General features: G+C 43.6%; 1 protein-coding gene across 1 annotated transcript in view; it reads left to right on the forward strand.

Annotated features, from left to right (window-relative positions):
• The window catches only part of NSUN7 (NOP2/Sun RNA methyltransferase family member 7), a 41,486-nt gene extending 24,534 nt beyond the window's left edge, over window positions 1-16,952 (forward strand). Inside the window, exons 9-12 of the mRNA XM_055140133.1 lie at window positions 1,957-2,058; window positions 5,215-5,332; window positions 13,085-13,208; window positions 16,131-16,952. Of these exons, the coding sequence (XP_054996108.1) occupies window positions 1,957-2,058; window positions 5,215-5,332; window positions 13,085-13,208; window positions 16,131-16,766 (980 nt within the window). The 3' untranslated portion in view covers window positions 16,767-16,952. The remainder of the gene's footprint in view (window positions 1-1,956; window positions 2,059-5,214; window positions 5,333-13,084; window positions 13,209-16,130) is intronic.
• Window positions 16,953-19,208: the final 2,256 nt, after the last annotated feature.

Below are 19,208 nucleotides of genomic sequence, written 5' to 3' on the forward strand. Positions count from 1 at the left end.
CATGGTAGCATTTTTTATAACCTTAATAAGTCATTAGTTTAGTTACACTCAATACTCCATCACCAATCCCACCACCATTGCACTTTCCCATCACATTTCCAAATTTCCCAAGCACCCCTTGAACCCACCACCATAGCAGACTCTCAATAATTTATGTTGCTTATTATAGCTAGTTTGCTGAAAGGATGATCAAAAAATGGTTCCTTAGAAGAAAGTTAGTGAAGATTGTTATATCTCACCATGGAGCCACTAAGCCCTTGTATTAGAGATTACTAAGATGTTGCGACAGGTTAAGCCTTCTGTGTTTATATTTTGTTAATCAAGATTGATTGCTTTCTACACTACATCCCATCCAATCTGGCATGCTATTTGTGGTTTATCAGTGCTACAGAGTTTGAGAAGTGATTTCTCCCCCTCTCCCCCAATTTTTAATGGAGTGATACAGCTGGAGTTAAATTTTTAACTGGGTGTCAGCTTTGGGGCGTGTCATGACTGCTGGGCTTCTGGAAATACAGAGAGATGGGGGAGATAGCCCACCCCGACCCTGTGAAAGCTGGAGATTTCAGTCACAAAACCCACGAACTTGAAATTTTCAACAAACTAATTTCTGGATGAGGCTTGCCTGAGCAGAGGGGTCAAGCCAGGAGCATGACGGCCATTGTGGAGAGTGGAGGTGTTTGGCTGCTGGGGCTGTTTGAGCAGGCACGGGGCTCACCTGCCCCCTCCAGGTTGCCTGGGGACGACTCAGCCTTGTGTAGGATCCAGGAGAAATTCTGCCACTTATTGATCTCTTTCGAGATTAATTTCTGAGTCTCTGGATCCTGGCCGGTGAGTGAGCTTACGTGGCACTGGAGAGAGTAGCGTTTATTGAGTACATAGTGCGCAAAGCATGTTGCTTGGTGTCATTTATTAAATCGTCCTAGAATTCAGCTTCTCTTACCCCACCACTTTATAAGTTTAGAGTCATCTGAGACTGAAAAAAAAAAATCTCCTAGAATTTTTGACTAGATTAGTGTCATGAAACATTGCATTTAAAATAAGTATTATTCACTATATCTTCATGTCACCCTGTTTAAATCAGTAAAAAACTTAAAATTGCTTTTCAGACTTTCTTTTCCTTTTTTTGGCCCTGAGTGGGGATTTTGGGCCACATCCAGCACTGTTCAGAGCTTACTCCTGGCTCAGGGATCACTCCTGGTGGTGCTCGGGGGACTGACCATGTACAGTGCCAAGGATCAAACTGGGGTGGGCAGTAAGAAAGGCCTTAAACCCTGTCCTGTCCTCTCCAGTTTCAGAGTTTATTGATTTTGAAGACAAACATTTACTTCCTTTTTTTTTTTTTTTTGCTTTTTGGGTCACACCTGGCGATGCTCAGGGGTTACTCCTGGCTCTGCACTCAGTAATTACCCCTGGCGGTGCTCAGGGGACCATATGGGGTGCTGGGAATTGAACCCGGGTTGGCTGCATGCAAGGCAAACACCCTACCCGCTGTGCTATCACTCCAGCCCCCAAAACATTTACTTCCTAAGTTAATTTTTGTATGTCTTTTGGTAAGTTAATATTTTTAATAGCATCCTCTGGCTGAATTCTTTCTGCCTTGCATTCTTTCTGTCTAGCTTCTCCCCTCAGTTAGTTCTCCACTGACAGCATCCTTTCCTCTTACCTAAAAGACATACCTTACTAGTTGGGAGACTGTTCTTCGAGAAAAAGAAAGAGAACAATAGGCAGACTAAACAAAATTGAACTAAAATACATAAAACTAAGATAAAACTAAACCTTTTTTTAGTCAAAACAAAAAATTAATGTCGCATTTTATGATACTGTTCAGTTTAAACGAATATTTCATACAAAATTTTTCTTAGTAGGGAGAGTTCTTAAAAGTTAAATGACATGATAATAGCAATGTTGAGTTAGCAGTCACCTAACTGTGATGCGGTCTAAAACGCTTGCTTTTAGATACGGAGTTACTCAAAGACCTCTCTCAAGGAGGCATATCAGAAGATAAGCTCCGAGCCCTCTGCCAGCAGCAGTATGAGCAACTGACACATGCCATGAAGTGTAAGTCTGTCATCGGCACAACCTCAACATGCGTTGTGAACCTCAGAAACATTCATGTTTTATTTATTGTAATCGGGCAGTGAGGTATGAACCATCAATCATTTTTTCTAGAAAGGAGCTGGAGAGATAGTACCGCAGGTAGGGTGCTTGTCTTGCATGCGGCTGACCTGGGTTCAGTCCCCGGTATCCTATATGGTCCTCAGAGCCCCATCAGGACTGATCCTTGAATTCAGATCCAAGAGGAGTGAATTCTGAGTATTGCTGGGTGTGAGCCCCCCCACCCCAAACCAAACAAACAAAAAAGGAATTTTCCAGAACCAGTCTTAGAGCCTTCAAATATGTGTGTATGTGTGTATACAGTCTATAAATATATGTATTTATAGGCTCTATTTTGTTTTTCAGTTATATATTGTATCTATCTCTCTCTATATATACATATATATGTATATATATATATACATGCTTGGTAGTACTTGGGCTGGAGCGATAGCACAGTGGGTAGGGTGTTTGCCTTGCATGTGGCTGACCTGGGTTTGATTCCTCCATCTCTCTTGGAGAGTCTGGAAAGCTACCCATGGCATATTTGATATGTCAAAAACACTAGCAAGAAGTCTTACAATGGAGACATTACCGGTGCCTTCTCGAGCAAATTGATGAACAACAGGACGACAGTGCTACTACAGTGCTACTTGGTAGTACTTGATGGCTACTTTGGGAACTATTGGTGCTGGGGATGGAACTAGGGTCAGCCACTTGCAAAAAAGGACTTAACTCCTGTCTGCAACCTCAGTCTATATTCTAACAGTCTAATCTCTGTCTTTAAAGTTACTCTTTATTATTATTTTTAACATAGGTTAGCAGGCAGAATTAGCAGTTTCTTAAAGCTGAAGTGAAACAATTGTGTGTATCCTTTGTTGTGTAGTTTCACCTTCTTTATTTCTTTGCCTTCTTGATAAGACTTTTTTAGTGGGGGGTGGGGGTCAGGAAGGTAGGGCTCCCAAATGGTGCTCTAGAGGCCCAAGACCCCACTGGCAATTCTCGGCCAGCTGGGTTGGCAGTTAGATGTGAGGGCTGGAAGATGTACTGCTACTCAGGCCCTGAGGTGCTGGAGGTACTGGGCTATCTAACTGGGGCTGGGGGTCTCCAGGGCTGCACCTGGTGATGCTCAATGTTCAGAGGCCAAGTGGTTCTGGCAATTGAACCTCTATACCTAGCATGCACCACAACTGCTGTGCTGTCTCTTAGACACCTTGACATATTTTCTTGTTGTCGTTGTGGGACCAAATTCAGTGGGGCTCGACTTACTCCAGATGGTATGTGGGGGACTGACCTATATGTGGTGTGGTGGATTGAACTGGGGTCCATCACACTTTTGGCAAGTGTCTTAACCCCTGTCATATCTCTCCAGCTCCCTGATATAAGTTTCATCTTGTCATTATCCGGCACATAATCTTCTGTTACCCAAATTTTAATCAAACTCCTTTACAAAATTCCTCTTCGTGCTAAATAGAGAACAGATAAATGCAATAGCAGATAAAGTCGAGATTTCTTGAGTTCAAATGGGACTACCAAAGTTCTTCCAGGATTCATATTATTTGCTTCAGTCTCTAATTTGGAACCAGCGCCATCTGGAGTGTAGCAGCAGTGCCCTTCCATTATGGGTGTGGAGATCTAGAAGTCTCCGGTAGATTATCTGACTCCTTCTGTGCCTGTTTATTTAATGCCTACTCTGGGTCAGGCATTAAGTTTGATGCGAGGGATATGTGAGCGAATACTCCTGACCTCCAAAGGCTCAGGCGAGAGGGAAACGAGGCAAAGTTCAGAGCACAGAGGAGCTCTGCCCTTTCAGTTGCTACCACTAATAAACACTAGTGTGGACCCAATCTGATGTTCTTGATCACTGATCTCAACTGGGTGAAAGATTTGGAAGCTGATAAATTAATACTTGGGTACTTTCTCCATTTCAAATTAGTCTTTTTTTAAAAATTTTTATTATATCACCATGTGGAAAGATACACAGTTTTCAGGTTTATGTCTCAGTTATACAATATTCAAACACCATCCCTTCACCAGTGCCCATATTCCACCACCAGAATCCCCAGTATACCCCCCGCCCCCACCCCCCACTGTATAACTGATGAATTTCACTTCATTTTCTCTTTACCTTGATTACATTCCATATTGCAAAACAGAACTCACTATTGTTGTTGGAGTTTCCCCCCAAGAAAGACAGCCTTACTAAGGAAGCATTTGATAATTGGTTTTCCATTAAAAGATTGTATGTTTTCAGTTTTTAGAAAAGGTCAGATGTGTTCCAGTCCCGCAACCCGGAGCCGTGTTAGTTGCTGCTCAGTGTCGCCAGGGCTCCATTTGGAGAAGGCGTCCCAGCTGTACCTCCTCCGCCTGGATCCCTGGTGTTGTTGGCCCGGGTTCCGGTCCGGAGCATTTCTCCGGCCACATTGCTCACCAGACTGCCTGGCCTCTTCCTCAAATTAGTCTTATCTCCTGAATTGAACTGTCCCATGTCCTTGCTTTCCCCCCCTAGTGTTTATCATCTAACATTTTCCGTCTTCCGTCTCAGAACATCAGTAAAACAAAGAAAAGAAGGGAGTGACTTTTGCCCATGTGTCTCCAGTGTGCAGAGTCCTGCTTAGCACACAGCCGGCGCTTGCTCAGTGTGAGTGACTGCGCTTCAGGCAGACTGTCAGGTCTTTTCCCAGGAGAAAAATCTGAGCACTTCAGTAAGTCGCCCAGGTCCACAGAGTGGTGAGAGGAGAGTTAAGATCACCTCCAAGGCGGTCTGTAGAATCTTTCTGGTCCGTTAGTTGGCTGGTGGAAGAGAAGCTGGAAATAGTGAGCCCCTGGGAATCTGCTCTACTGATCTCTCGTTGTGATCATTTGTGTATTTGTGTAAGCTTGCTCATCTTGGCTGACGTTTCCATTTCTGTTCCATCCTGCTCAATTTACTTCCCTCCCTGACCTCTCAACTCCCTGCTGGATGTGTGCTTCTTCCGGGGTGGCCAGGTGGGCATCAGTGGCCACCTGCCTCTCGAAATTGCACAGCATTAAGCAACCAAGTTGTCCTGTGGAAACTTAACACTGTTGTTTAGGATGTTCGTGGAGACATGAGAGTAATCACCTCTTCTCTAACTACAGTTACTAAAGCGCAAGCAGTTATCTACTGCACATGCTCAGTGTATCCAGAAGAAAATGAAGCCGTTGTTAAGAGAGCCTTGGAGTTGCAGGATGTTGGGATTAAAGTCCAGCCTTACAGGTAAGGCACCGAAGGCTTCTTCCAAAGCCCGCAAAGATTGACGGGGAAGGGACTATGATATTTTAAATTGAATGAAGATGTTTATTCAATTTTTCCTGTTAGGGTTGAGTCCCACCAAGTAGTTTCCCAGACTTCTAGATAAGGTGGGGGGGTCTCTAGAGCCTGTTCAGGAGCTGGGCCGGGGTACACACCAAGGGATTCTGCTTGATGCAAGGGGAAGGCATTTGGCTTTGACTTGATTAATTTCTGAAAAATTGGATCCACATGTTATATAGTTCAAGTTAGAGAAACATATATTCCCCATAGAAGAAAAATCAGGTGTACAAAATAACCTTGGAAAGGAGAGGGTAGGGCTGGGAATGTGGCTACTGCAGTGGTCGACCACTTAGCTTGAGCTCTTGCCAGCACCTCATGGTCCCCAAGCACCAAGCTGGGAGTTACTCCTGAGCACTGCCACATGTGGCCCCCAAACAATAACCCCAAACAATACTGATGGAAAAGGTAGAACACTGGATGCCTAGGTTCCGAAATGCACATTTCTTAGACCTTTTTTTAAAAAAACATTTTATTAGTGAATCACCATGAAGTACAGTTACAGACTTACAAACTTTTGTGCTTGCATTTCAGTCATACAATGGTTGAGTGCCCATCCCTCCAACAGTGCCCATTTTCTACCACCAATGGTCCTACCATCCCTCCCCCCACCCCCACCCCTTCCTCCCCCCAACCCATCCCACCTCTGTGTCAGGGCATTCCCTTTTGCTCTCTCTCTCCCCTTTTGGGTGTTGTGGTTTGCAGTAGAGGTATTAAGTGGTCATCATGTTCAGTCTATAGTCTATTTTCAGTGTGTGTCTCCCATCCCAAGCGGATCCTCCTAGCACCCTTTACTTGGTGGTCCCTGCTCTATCTGAGCTGCCTTTCCCCCCAGCATGCAAGGCCGGCTTCTAAGCTGTGGAGTAATCCTCCTGGTACTTATCTCTGCTGTTCTTGGGTGTTAGTCTCCCATTCTGTCTTAGGCCTTTTTTTGAAACCAGTATCTTGAAGCTGAGGTGAACAGCACCTCAGTGGCCACAGTATCTGGAGTGAAAAGCTGCAGCACAGTAGGGGTGGAGAGGAGGAGCAGTAGAGAGCGGGCAGCTAGCCCAGGAGAAGAGCCACTGCTCAGGTCAGCAGTTCTTCAAGATGCTGATCGTTAGCAAGCTACCTAGAAACATCTGCTTTCTACCCAACACCCATCTGATAAGAGTTTAATACCAAAGATAAATAAGGCACTGGAAGAACTTTACAAGAAAAAAACATCCAACCTCATCAAAATATATGGAGAAGAGATGAACAGAAACTTCCTTAAAGAAGAAGTATAAGTCTCCAAAAGACACATGAAAAAATTGCTCTACATCACTGATCATCAGGGAGATGCAAATTAAAACAATAATAAGATATCATTTCACACCAGAGACTGGCACACATCAAAAAAAGAGCAAGAAAAACAAAAAGAACCCCTGCTGGTGTGGATGCAAGGAGAAAGAGTGTCTCATTCCTTGCTGGTGGGAATGATGACTGGTCCAGACATTTTGGAAAACAATATGGGCATTCCTCCCAAACTCGATATTGAGCTTTTATACCACCCAGATCCCTCATTTTCCAGTAGCTAGGCAGTCACACCCAGAAACTGCCCCGGTGCCGTGTAATCTCATCAATGGCCAACATCCAGAGACTATAAAACCAAGCTCCTGGAAGTGCATGGCTGCATTCGTGGCCGCACGACATCTGATAGCCTAGTTCTCCCCTTGGAGAACCTGGCAAGCTACTGAGAGTTTACTGCCTGTGGCAAGCTCCCCGTGGTATATGCATACACATATATTTTGAACAGATGACTGGATAAAGAAACTATAAAACACATACAATGGAATACAATGGAATATTCCCTCTACAACGGAATACAATAACAATGATGGGTCTCATTCTCCTAACCCTGAAAATCCTCTAATGCGGCACCGTTGGGAAGGATGAGTAAAGAGAGGCTGCTAAAATCTAAAATCTCAGGACTAGGATGAATGTGGAGATATTATTGGGCCTGCTGGAGCAAATTGTTGATCAATGGGATGACAGTGATACAGTGACACAGTGATATCACCCAACAATACTGCTCCTGGGAATACACCCTAGGGACCCAAAAACAATGCAGAAAAGCCATCTGCACTCCTATGCTCATTGCAGCATTACTCACAATAGCCAGAATCTAGAAACAACCCATGTGCCCGAGAACAGATGACTGGATAAAGAAACTATAAAACACCTACAATGGAATACAATGGAATATTCCTTCTACAACGGAATACTCATCAGTTGTAAGGAAAAATGAAATTGAAGGACTGTTCCACAGTTAGAAATTTGCCTCAAGTGGTGAGAGGGCACTTAGAACAGAGAAGGGACCACTATGACAGTGATAATTGTAAATTATCACTCTGGGCAAGAACTGAGTGCTGAAAAGAGGTAAAGAGATACACGTGATATATTTTCAGTAACAACATTGCAAATGACAATTATTCTCTTTAAAGGAAGGAGAAAGAGGGAGAGAGGGAAGAGAAGTATCACAGATTCAGGCTAGGGGGTAGCAGGAGGGAAACTGGGGGCATTGGTGGTGGGAAATAATGCACACTGGTGAAGGGACGGCTGTTGGAACATTGTATGACTAAAACCTGATCATGAACAACTTTGTGACTGTGTATCTCATGGTGGTTCAATTTTAGAAAAGAGGAAGATGGAAATATCTACTTTCCAGTGATTTCTCACGTTCTGAACATGAACATATCCTGTAGTTTGGGTGCTGGTGGTTCAGATTTTGGGCCACACCTCACGGTGTTCAGGGGTTACTCCTGTCTCCGTGCTAGGGGGTCACTCCTGATGGTGCTCGAGTAACCCTGAAGTATGGGAGGCCAAACCCAGGTTTCCTGCATGTCAGCAAATGCCCCAGCTCGGGAAATCCTGCCATTTTCTAGGGAGTTCTTAATACGTACATGGTCTTCCCTCTCCTCTTTTGACCGGGCACACCAGTGGTGCTCTGGGACTGCTTCCAGCCCAGTCCTCAGGGGGTCACTCCTGGCAGAATCACGCACACCCGGGAGTCCAGCACGCACAGCATGTGCTACGGCCCTTTGTGCAATCTCTCCCTGACCCCTGCTATGCCCATTACACTAGGCATTTTCCTTTTGCCCTTTCCCATATGGACATATCAATTACACTGGTAATTAGTTCCTAACTTCCTTGTTTAGTAGCTTCTGTTAATGGCTAACAGACACTCAAGCTCATGTTCTGAGAGCCTTTCACAAAGCATTAGCTAACTCTCCATCCGGCGGCAGAGAACTATCGCTGCTGTATAAGCAGACCCATCTGAGTGTGGATTCCTCCTGATCTATCCGGCAGGGATGAGGGTTCTAAGAATATCATAAGGCAAAATGGAGAAACCCCTCAGCATTTTATCTCATTAGTCTTTGAGATTAGCCACAATTAATGACTAGTTTATAATGTGGTTAAATACACAAGTAATACTTAAAGACAAAGACAAAATGATCTGAAGTTCAGACAAATCGGAGAGTGTAAATTCAAAAGGTTGATAAACTGCCTGTTGGGATGTTCAGTTCTCAATTATGGAATGTTTAGGAAGTACTCTCTGTGACCTTTAAGTACAATTTTTCAGTTTCCCAAGTAATAGGATTTTGGACTGAAAGCCTATTATATAGTATCAAATCTAACAACCACCTATAAGTTGTTTAAATATTCAGCTCACGTAGAACTTACTCTATCATAATATTTACTTTAGGTCTGTACAACTTATTTCTTTTGTCTTCTATTGTAAAATTTTTGACCATTATGGAAATATTAACTTAGAAAGATAAAATTTGGAGCCAGAGAGACAGTATAGTTGGCAGGACACTGACCTTGCATGTGACTGACCTGAGTTCAATCCCTGGCATCTCATATACTCTCCCAAGCATTTCCAGGAATCTCAGTGCAGAGCCAGGAGAAACCCCTGAACATTGCTGGGTGTGGCCCCCAAACAAAAACAACACATCTCTTGACCAGGTAGTGAAGGATTAGAATTGATTAGTCATGTGGTAACTAACTGCATGTTCTTTGGTTTGAGAAACTGCCAGATTGTTTTCCAAAATGCTTGAAGCTGATGTTTGGCATTTTCTGACTTCTAAATTCTAGCCAGGCTAGTGTGTGTAAGGTGTTCGTTCATTGTGAGTTTACTTATATTTTTCTGCTGACTCCTGATATTAAACTCTTCACGTGCTTATTGGCCAAGGATACCTCCTTTGGAAAAATGTCTGTTCAGCTTCTTGGCTCACTTTTAAGTTGTGTTGTCTTTGTATTATTGAGTCACAAGACCCTTATGTTCTGCATACCAAAAACTGGTCACATAGACAACCTGGCGATGCACAGGGGTTACTCCTGGCTCTGCACTCAGGAATTACCCCTGGCGGTGCTCAGGGGACCATATGGGACATATGGGATGCTGGGACTTGAGCCCGGGTCAGCTGCGTGCGAGGCAAATGCCCTACCCGCTGTGCTATCACTCCAGCCCCACATATACAATTTTTAAGTGTCGTCCCACATTCTGTGGGCTACAGTTTTGCTTTCTTGATAGCTTCCTTTGAGGCATAACAGTTCATGATTTTGGAGAAACACTTGTCTGTACTTATTTGTATATTTACTTTTGTGGTGCCAGGGATGGAAACCAGGGCCTCACACGGGCCAAACAGGTAGGCACTCTTCCACTGGCAGACTTCCCCAGCCCGATCTGCTTATTTGTTTGTCACTTGTGCTTCTGGTATCACATCTAAGAAAGTGACACCAAACCCATGCTTTCTTCAAAGCATTTGTATTCTGCTTTTTTATATTCATGCCTTAAAGTCTGATTAATTTTTTTGGGGGGTGGCCTCCCAAGTCATGTCAGTGAGGTTTACCAGGCTGACCCTGTGGTGCTTGCAGGGGGCTGTGTGGAGCCAGAGTTTGAACTTGGGTCTCCATGCACACAAAACACATATTCTCCTCTCTATCCACTCCCGTCTCTCTCTCTGCTTCTTCCTCCCCCATCCTACTTCATTCTCCTCTGGATCTCCCCTGGAACTCGCCAGCACTCACCTCCAGCCCCCTCTCACAGCCACCTTAAATCCCCCCTGCATCCGGGGCAGGGGCTTATGCATAGGTGTGGTTACAATCAATAGGGGGTAAAGTTCTATCCCTTAGGGGATGCTTTCACTAGGACAGAATCTCTTTCAGCAGGACATCTGCCCAAGAGCAGAATCCCATGGGTGTGTTTATATCCCTGGCTTCTGGGATATCTCCTCAGCCCCTTTGGATTAATTTTTGTTTTGGGGCCACACCCAGTGGCGGCCAGGGTTTACTCCTAGCTTTGTGCTCAGGGGTCACTCCTGGTGGTGCTTAGGGGATATGCAGTGCCTGCGATTAAACCTGGATTGACTGCATGTAAGGCAAGTGTCCTAAACCATGTACCATCTCTCCAATCCCTGATTTTTATATTTGAAGCGAGGGTGTTGTTTACTTATATTCTTGTGCATATGGGTATCCAGTTATTACAGCATCTTTTATTGAATAGAATTGTTCTTTCCACCTCAAATGGTCTGGTATTCTGGTTAAATATTGTGGTTAACTATTTTGCAATCAAAATAGTTGATTGCAAAAAATGTAAAAAAAAAAATCATTTGACCAGGGGGACTGGTTCAGTCAACCAGAGTACAGCCGACCCTGGTTCAATCTCCAGAACCATATACAGTTCCCTAGTACTGCCAGGATTGATTCCTGGATAGAGCCAGGATAAGCCTTTAGCACTGCTGGGTCTCATTCTCTGCACCCCAATCAATTGATCATACATGTATGAGCTATGAGCTTATTTCTAGACTCTCAGTTCTGTTTCATTGACTTATGAGACTGTCCTTATGCAGGTGGACAATTAACAAATGAGTAAATACAAATTTAAATTTTGGTACATGCAATTAATAAGTGCCTATATTTTAACTTAGATCAATTTCTTTGATTAAATATATTTTAACTGTAAAATCATGAATATAAATAAAATAAAATATAAATAAAATTGCACTAACATACGCCTCAGAGACCTGGGCCCTACACAAACAGGATGAGAACACTATTCGGGTATCCCAAAAAGGAACTGAAAGAGCCATGCTAGGAGTGTCACATTTCACTCAAGTGAGAGAAGGAATCGGAGTTCCGACCTCCATTGATGATCAAGAATCAGGGACACTGTTTCATTTGCCAAGGCGTCGAAAATCAGATGGGCTGGACACATAATGCGATTCAGAGAGGACAGCTGGACTAGACCTGTTACCGACTGGATTCCACAGGATGTCAAAAGACCACATGGCCGCCCACCAATGAGATGGTCAGAACCCTGAATGAACGATTTGAGGCTCTTCCTATTCCTGGAGCAAGCAGATATCATTGGGCTATACTCGCACATGACAGGGATAAATAGAGACATTACTGGCGCCCGCTTGAGCAAATCGAAGATCAATGGGATGACAAGTGATACAAGTGATAAATAAAATATATAAATTATTTTTTATAAATGAGCACTTACTATTGCATGAGAAAGTAAATGTTCAATATAAAAACCAAGGTTTTGTTTTAAACATACTAGTGACTATTTTTATATTTTTGTCTTTTTAATGTAATTTCTTGAACATTGCCGGACTCATCGATTAATATTCTAACAATCATTGGGAAGCTGAAAACACAGTATAGATTAAGGCACTTGCCTTGCCAGTGACTGACTCTGGTTCAATTCCCTGGTTCCACCAGTCTCCCAGCATTACCAGGAGTGACGCTTGAGCACAGAGTCAGGCATAAGCCCTGAACATTGGCAGGGGTAATCCCCAAACAAACAAAAAAGTGACTGGGAATAATGTAATTCAGGATAGGCTGTATTTTACGACTGCTCAAAAAGTAAACTTTTTTTTTTTTTGCTTTTTGGGTCACACCTAGCGATGCACAGGGGTTACTCCTGGCTCTGCACTCAGGAATCACCCCTGGCTGTGCTCAGGGGACCATATGGGATGCTGGGATTCGAACCCGGGTCGGCCGCGTGCAAGGCAAACGCCCTACCCGCTGTGCTATCGCTCCAGCCCCCTCAAAAAGTAAACTTTATAAAAGAAGGAAGTAGGGGCTGGAGTGATAGCACAGCAGGTAGGGCATTTGCCTTGCACGTGGTTGACCCGGGTTCGATTCCCAGCATCCCATATGGTCCCCTGAGCACCGCCAGGGGTAATTCCTGAGTGCAGAGCCAGGAGTGACCCCTGTGCATTGCCGGGTGTGACCCAAAAAGAAAAAAATAAAAATAAATAAAATAAATAAAAAATAAAAGAAGGAAGTAGTTCATTTGTGTTATTTTAGGTTATATCTAGGTAATTTCCATATATCAATGGAAGTCTTTTTGTTACCATTAATTATGAAAAGTCTTTAATTTGCTGGTCTGCTGATTCAGAGCCAGGCAATGCAGGACATCAAATACCTTGTGGGTTTATATGAAACCTTATTGGCTTTAATTTATAACAGATCTGTCCTACTTCAGCCTTCTACTCTTATTTGGAATTTTTGTTCATTCTATTGGTAAAACATAAGAGAAGAAAATGTTGCCATTTCCTTCCTCCTCTTTTGGCAAATAAGCTGTTCTATTAACTGTTTTTTTTTTTTTCACATCTCTTGCAGACTTAGTCCTCCTGTACTTCCGCTCTGCTCCCCAGCGGAAATAAAATTGTCTACTGATAAATTTTTCAGGATGGAACCATCTGAAATTACCAATGGTTGTTTTCTTTCTGTTCTAACAAGGGAGGTAAGGAGAAAAAACAAAAACAAAAATACAACCCACTCCATGTTGTGCTTCAGAATTAAGAAGCATCGTAAGAAACAATAAAACTGTATAAAAGGAACCTAGGAACTTTGTAAATATTTTATAATAGTATGCTTATTCCATAAATAGCTAAATAGCTAAAAGGGCAGGAAAAATAATTATGCTATGTTGCAAAAAGTTTTTTATTTGGGGGGGGCATACTTCGCTGTGCTCCTGACTCTGTGCTCAGGGATCACTCCTGGTAGGGCTCAGGGGACCACAGGGTATGCAGGGGATTAAATGCGGATTGGCCACATACAAGGCAAGCACCCTACCCACAATACTATCTTTTCAACCCAAAGTACATTTTCTGACCGCACTAGATTTAAACTAGAAATCAATATGAAAATTGTATCTACGAATTTCCCACATACTTAGCAAAATAGCAAATATTGAAGAAGAAATTTTGAAATGACGGTTGAAGAAGAACAAAAGAAAGCAGGAATTATGTAGACTTAATGAAAATAAGATGAACTATGGTTAGCTCAAAAATGACCTCCACCCCAAAAGGAAACCCACATCGTAATCCTGGGAACCTTTTACTATTATCTTATTTGGAATAAAAGGATCTTGTAGCTATAATTGATTGAGGATCTTTAGGCTTGGACATTATCTTAATTATCCAGCTAGATCCTTGAATTAGTTAATTATGACAAGCTGGAGGTTTCATGCAACAGAAGTCTGTCTCATTTCTGGATGCTAGATTCCAATAATCAAGGTGTTGGGTACAAGATCAGTGAACAAAACTCAGTTGTATTTTTCTATACTAATAATGAACAATCTGAGAAGTAAATTAAGTTTTCTAAAGGCCTATTTATAACATTTCCTTTTCCCCCAGTATATTGTGTACAGTTAGAAGGAAACCACTTAATTACAAGATAGCCAGAGTGATGGCACAGCCCATAGGGCATGTAGCAGCCCACCTGGGTTTGAGCCCCTGTGTCCCAGATGGTCCCTCAAAACACTGCTAGGAAAAACCTCTGAGCAGTGCAGGCTGTGAACCAAAAAACAAAATAAAATAATTAAAAAGAAACAACATAGTAACAGGCAAAAGTCACAACTTGATTGGACATTATCAGAAGCATAGTCAAATATCGCAGGGACATCGTAGTTATGCTGGCCAGCACTAAAGGACAAAGTAGAAAACACGCAAGAACATAGTATAGGAGAATAGGTGAAATTTTTAAGGAGACCCCCCCAGATAACTCAGTAAGAAGATACTGTAACAGAAATAAAGGATATATTAATAAACTGGAAATGGCTGTGAACAAAAGATAGTCTCTGAGGCCAGAGAGATAGGGCACTTGACTTGCAAGTAGCCATCCTGGCATCTCACATGGTCTCCAGAGCACTGTCAGGTATAATCTCTGGGCTCACCCCCCAAATAAGCAAACAAGTCTTTAAGTTTGAGAATATCTCCATACAAATATTTAAAAAAAACAGAAAAATGCTGAAAAATGTAGTGAATAGTAATAATAAAAATGAGCATGTAGGAGCAATGATAGCAGGTGTATCACATGTGTCACAGGGAAGCCAGAAGATGGGAGAGGGGCAGAAGCAGTAGTTGAGAATTTCTCCCAAGTTAGGGTCAGACACCAGACCCTAGATCTGGAATCTCAGAGCACTCTGAAAATAACCATCAACAAACAAAACCCCTCCCATATGGTCATAAAATTTTAAGCTACAGAAAATTAAAGAAAATAGCCTGAAAAATAGTTGGAAGAAAAACAGTTTGCTCACAAACGAGCAAAGAAATGAAAGGGATTATATCTGACTTTTTCAGAAACCAGACAAGCAAGAAGATCATGAAGTGAAATAAAGTGTTGACGGGGGAAAAACTTTAAAAAATGCCATGAAATCTGTATCTTGTAAAATTAACTTTAAAAATTGAAGTAAAGGGTGGCTGGAGCTATAGTACAGCGGATAGGGCAGTTGCCTTGCATGTGACTGACTTGGGTTCAAACCCAGGCATCCCCTTACACCACCAGGAGTAATTCCTGAGTGCGGAGCCAAGAGTAACCCCTGAGCATCACTGGGTGTGACCCAAAAAGTTAAAAAAAAAAGAAGGAAAAATGCTTTCTTAGATAAAAACTGAAAACATTTACCTGGAACATTACAGATAATTTGTAAATTTCAATAAGAAAGTGAACAATCTATGACCCAAAGGTAGTACAGAGGTTAAGGTGCTTGCCTTACATTTAACCAACACAGATTTGGTCCCTGGGATCACATATGGTCCCCTGAGCACTGTTGCATGTGTTGTGTGTGTTGTGCATTGTGTGTGCTGCATTTGTTGCATGCATCATCTGTGTTTTGTGTTTTGAGTGCTGTTTTGTGTAGTACTTGTTGTGTTACGAGTTTTGTATGTTATGTTTTGTGTGTGTGTTTTTTATTATGTAGCTGTGTTGTCTTATAGAGCCGTGCTGTACAGTGTAGTATATTATGAATTGTGTGTTGTGCAGTTGTGTTGTATAGTAGTATGTTGTGTACTGTTGTGTGGTTATATATATTGCATTGTTGTATTGTGCTGTGTATTTTTGTGTTGCGTACTGTTGTGTGTTGTGTGGCCGTGTTTAGTGTGGCTGTGGGTTGAGAGTTGTGTCGTTGTGTGTTGTCTGGCCATGCCAAACACTGTTGTGAAAAAGTGACGGTAGGCAAAGTGCTGTAGTCTCCCTTCTTTCCCCCTAGGGCCCAAATGAGGGCGTTTTAGGCTTGAGAAACCTTATTTGCTGAGGCTTTGCAGGGACCCGAGACCCCAGGCCCGGTCTCAGTGCGCCGCGCCGGCTGCTCCCTGCCGCCTTGCTAAGCGCTCGCAGTGCGGGGTCCCCTGCGCGGGCCGGCCAGTAACTGCCCCTTTCGTTGTAGCGCGATCCATCCGAGACGGTGTCGGTGAGAGACGTGCTGGCCCGCGCTGCGGCGAAGGGGCTCCTGGAAGGGATCGAGTTGGGCAAGTCTTCAAAGCGGGAGAAGAAGAAGAAAAAGGCCAAAATGGCCTTGCCCAAAACTCCCAGTGTCGATATCAGCCTCCAAACCAAAATCGTTGAGTTCCTGAGCCGAGAGAGTGGCGTGAGTTCGAGTCCCCCAGACAGAACGGCGGCCAAGGCCGCCCCGCAGAAGCCCCCCGGCCAGGCGGGCCCGCCCCCGCAGCCCCCCCCGCCCCGGAAGCCCAAGCCGGTGCCCGCTGCGGCCAGGAACCCGCCGGCCGCCAGGGCCTCGGACCGGCAGCAGCCCGCGGGGAGGTCGCGGCCCATGGACGGGATGGTGGCCCTGAAGCCCGTGGAGATCGTTTTGCCGCCGGTCGTGCTGCCCTTTCCCAACCCCCCTGCGACCAGACCTCATTTCTCAGGCCAGTCGTTCTTCTACCCCTGGGGGAGCTCCAAGATCGGGGCCAAGACTCCTCTTCCCGGCTACCTGGCCACACCCACCGCAGGCAGGAAAGGGGAGAAGCCCAAGGAAAACGTACCTTCCTCCCAGCCCCAGAGACCCCAGCCCTGGCCTTGACCCTGGCCACGGGGGTTCTCAGCAGGGGGCAGAGAGCAGCTATTTGTAGAGCCTGGTTTGCCTCTGAAGGCGAGACATCCCAGACAAGGCACCCCTCCCTCCGCTGACCTGGCATCTTCCCTAAGTGTGCCAGCACCCTCGCTGGAACGCAAGGCAAGCGGGAATCACTAATGCAGGTGATTCGGGATGGCAGAATCCAGAGATTTTTAGCAGCTTGGGGCCGATCGGTTCTAAAAGGAACAGCTGGAAGACTTAGCAGCTGCGAAAACTTGTCTCACTCTTGTCTGGACGTAGGACACCCATGTTAAAAAAAAAAAAAGCTGCAGCCAATTTGTCCTCAAGGGAAACCATGTCTGCCTTTGAACAGACTCGATTTCGTGAGACAGCTCACGATACGGCAGGGTGGGTGAGAGCCACCATCTTCGGATTGCTCTGCGGTAGCTATCGTATCATCAGTACTCTTAATGTCTCAACCATAACCAAGGTTGACATGTGTTTCAAAATGTTCTCTAAATGGGGTGACAGGGGTCTGGGGGATGTAGCCGAGATGGAGTTTGAGGAGGAACAGGGAGTCCCAATGACAATAAGGGACAATTCCATGGGCAGAGTGAGGTTTCTCCTTGGAAGAGCTTCAGAAAACTGAGCAGGTGGTATGAAATCAAAACACTCTTATAAAAAAAAAAGTGACGGGAGCATATTTCCATCTGAACGATAGTAATTTTGAGGAGAAATCAAAATCTGTTAGGCATAAGTGACACCTGTTATCAAAAACACAAACTGAAAACATCTGCTTCTTTTCTAAGATCAGGTGAAATGACTTGAACTCTACAAGTCATTTCAAATGGCACACAGCAATCACACTTTGGATAATCATTTATGGAACATAATTAAATTATACCTGTAGCACAGTGTTAACTAAATATTTAGTCAGTTCATCAAGTTTTAATTGCCTACTGATTTTTGATCAGGGCAACAGAAATTTCCATTAAACCAGTTACAACTATAAATCCTATTGTATAAAAAATTTCATAGACACATAAAGTTTAAATTTAAAGTTCTGATTTAGAACCCAGTGCATTGAAAAGTGTTGTGCGGATCACTAAATGTTCAGGTCAGGTGATATGGTTTTAGCAGGATAAGTATTAATGTCTTTATTAGCTCTATTCGTTGGGGATAAAAAAAATGGTAAATTTGATTTTAGTAATAATACATTTTTATTTTAGTTGAAGACTTAAATTTTATGTTTGTTTTGGGCCACGCTCGGCAATGCTCAGGGGTTACTCCTGGCTCTCCACTCGGAGACTTCTGCAGGTACTTGGGCGACCACGTGGGATGCCAGGGATGGAACCAGGGTGGGGCGCGTGCAAGGCAAACACCCTGTCTACTCCACTGAAGACTTGCATTAATCAGTGAAATATTCAGTGAGGAAAGTAAGACAGACACTTAATGTTGGAACGGAGCTTCTTATATTTTAAATCCCCGAAGGATCTTCTGTTCTATGGTGTGGTCTTGGCCCCACTCCCCAACCCCCCACACCCCCAATTATGAGGGTCTCCTCTTCCACTGTGGCTTAGCTCTGGGGTAAGTGCAGTTGAATTCAACTTGGTTCAATAAAGTGCTGATATTGTCTTTTTTGTTTATGGGGGAGTGTTTGGGGGACACACCTACAGGTACTCAGGGATCACTCTTGACATGGGGGAACCACACGCAGAACTAGGGATAGAATTGGGCCAGTCGAGTGGAAGGCAAGCACCTCATTCTGTTTCTGCAACCCCAAAGTACTAGTATTTTATTACAGGATTCCTGCCCTCTTCCCTCCGCCTCAGGTCTAAAGGATTCCATTGTCTGAAAGTGTGAGATACTTATTTTTGTGATGTTACATAAAGCAAGCTAACCTGTTCCTGTTCTGACCAGGGCAGCATTTATGGTCCCTACAGCCACACATGAGTCACATCATAACTAGCCACTGATTTTTCAGTCTCACAATACGCAACTTGTCACTAAATAATTTTTCTCCTTAGAAGTATATGAATCTTCCAAGTTAAACCAAATCATCTAACCTTCTCCTTTAAGAATCTTCTTAAAAGGACATGATCCACATGGCCTTTATGCAAACAACCTGGTAAGAGTAAAAAAGGGGAAAAGTACATTGGATTAAAGCATTGTGTAAGAATTCCCATGAAAAACATTACACTGACTTTTCTCAAGCTTTTAAAAGTGTTGTAAAATTTAGAATGAAATAACGGGTGTTTATATTAAATGTTAAATGATTCCCCCGAATGAAATCTTATTCCTTGAGAGTAAAGGGGGAAAAGTAGGAGAAAAAGTGTGTGTGTATGTGTGTGTGTTTGTATGTGTGTGTGTGTGTGGTATCACTGTCATCCCGTTGCCCATCGATTTGCTCAAGTGGGCACCAGTAACGTCTCCATTGTGAGACTTGTT

Source organism: Sorex araneus, chromosome 5 (assembly GCF_027595985.1).
Source record: "Sorex araneus isolate mSorAra2 chromosome 5, mSorAra2.pri, whole genome shotgun sequence".
Classification (NCBI taxonomy): domain Eukaryota; kingdom Metazoa; phylum Chordata; class Mammalia; order Eulipotyphla; family Soricidae; genus Sorex; species Sorex araneus.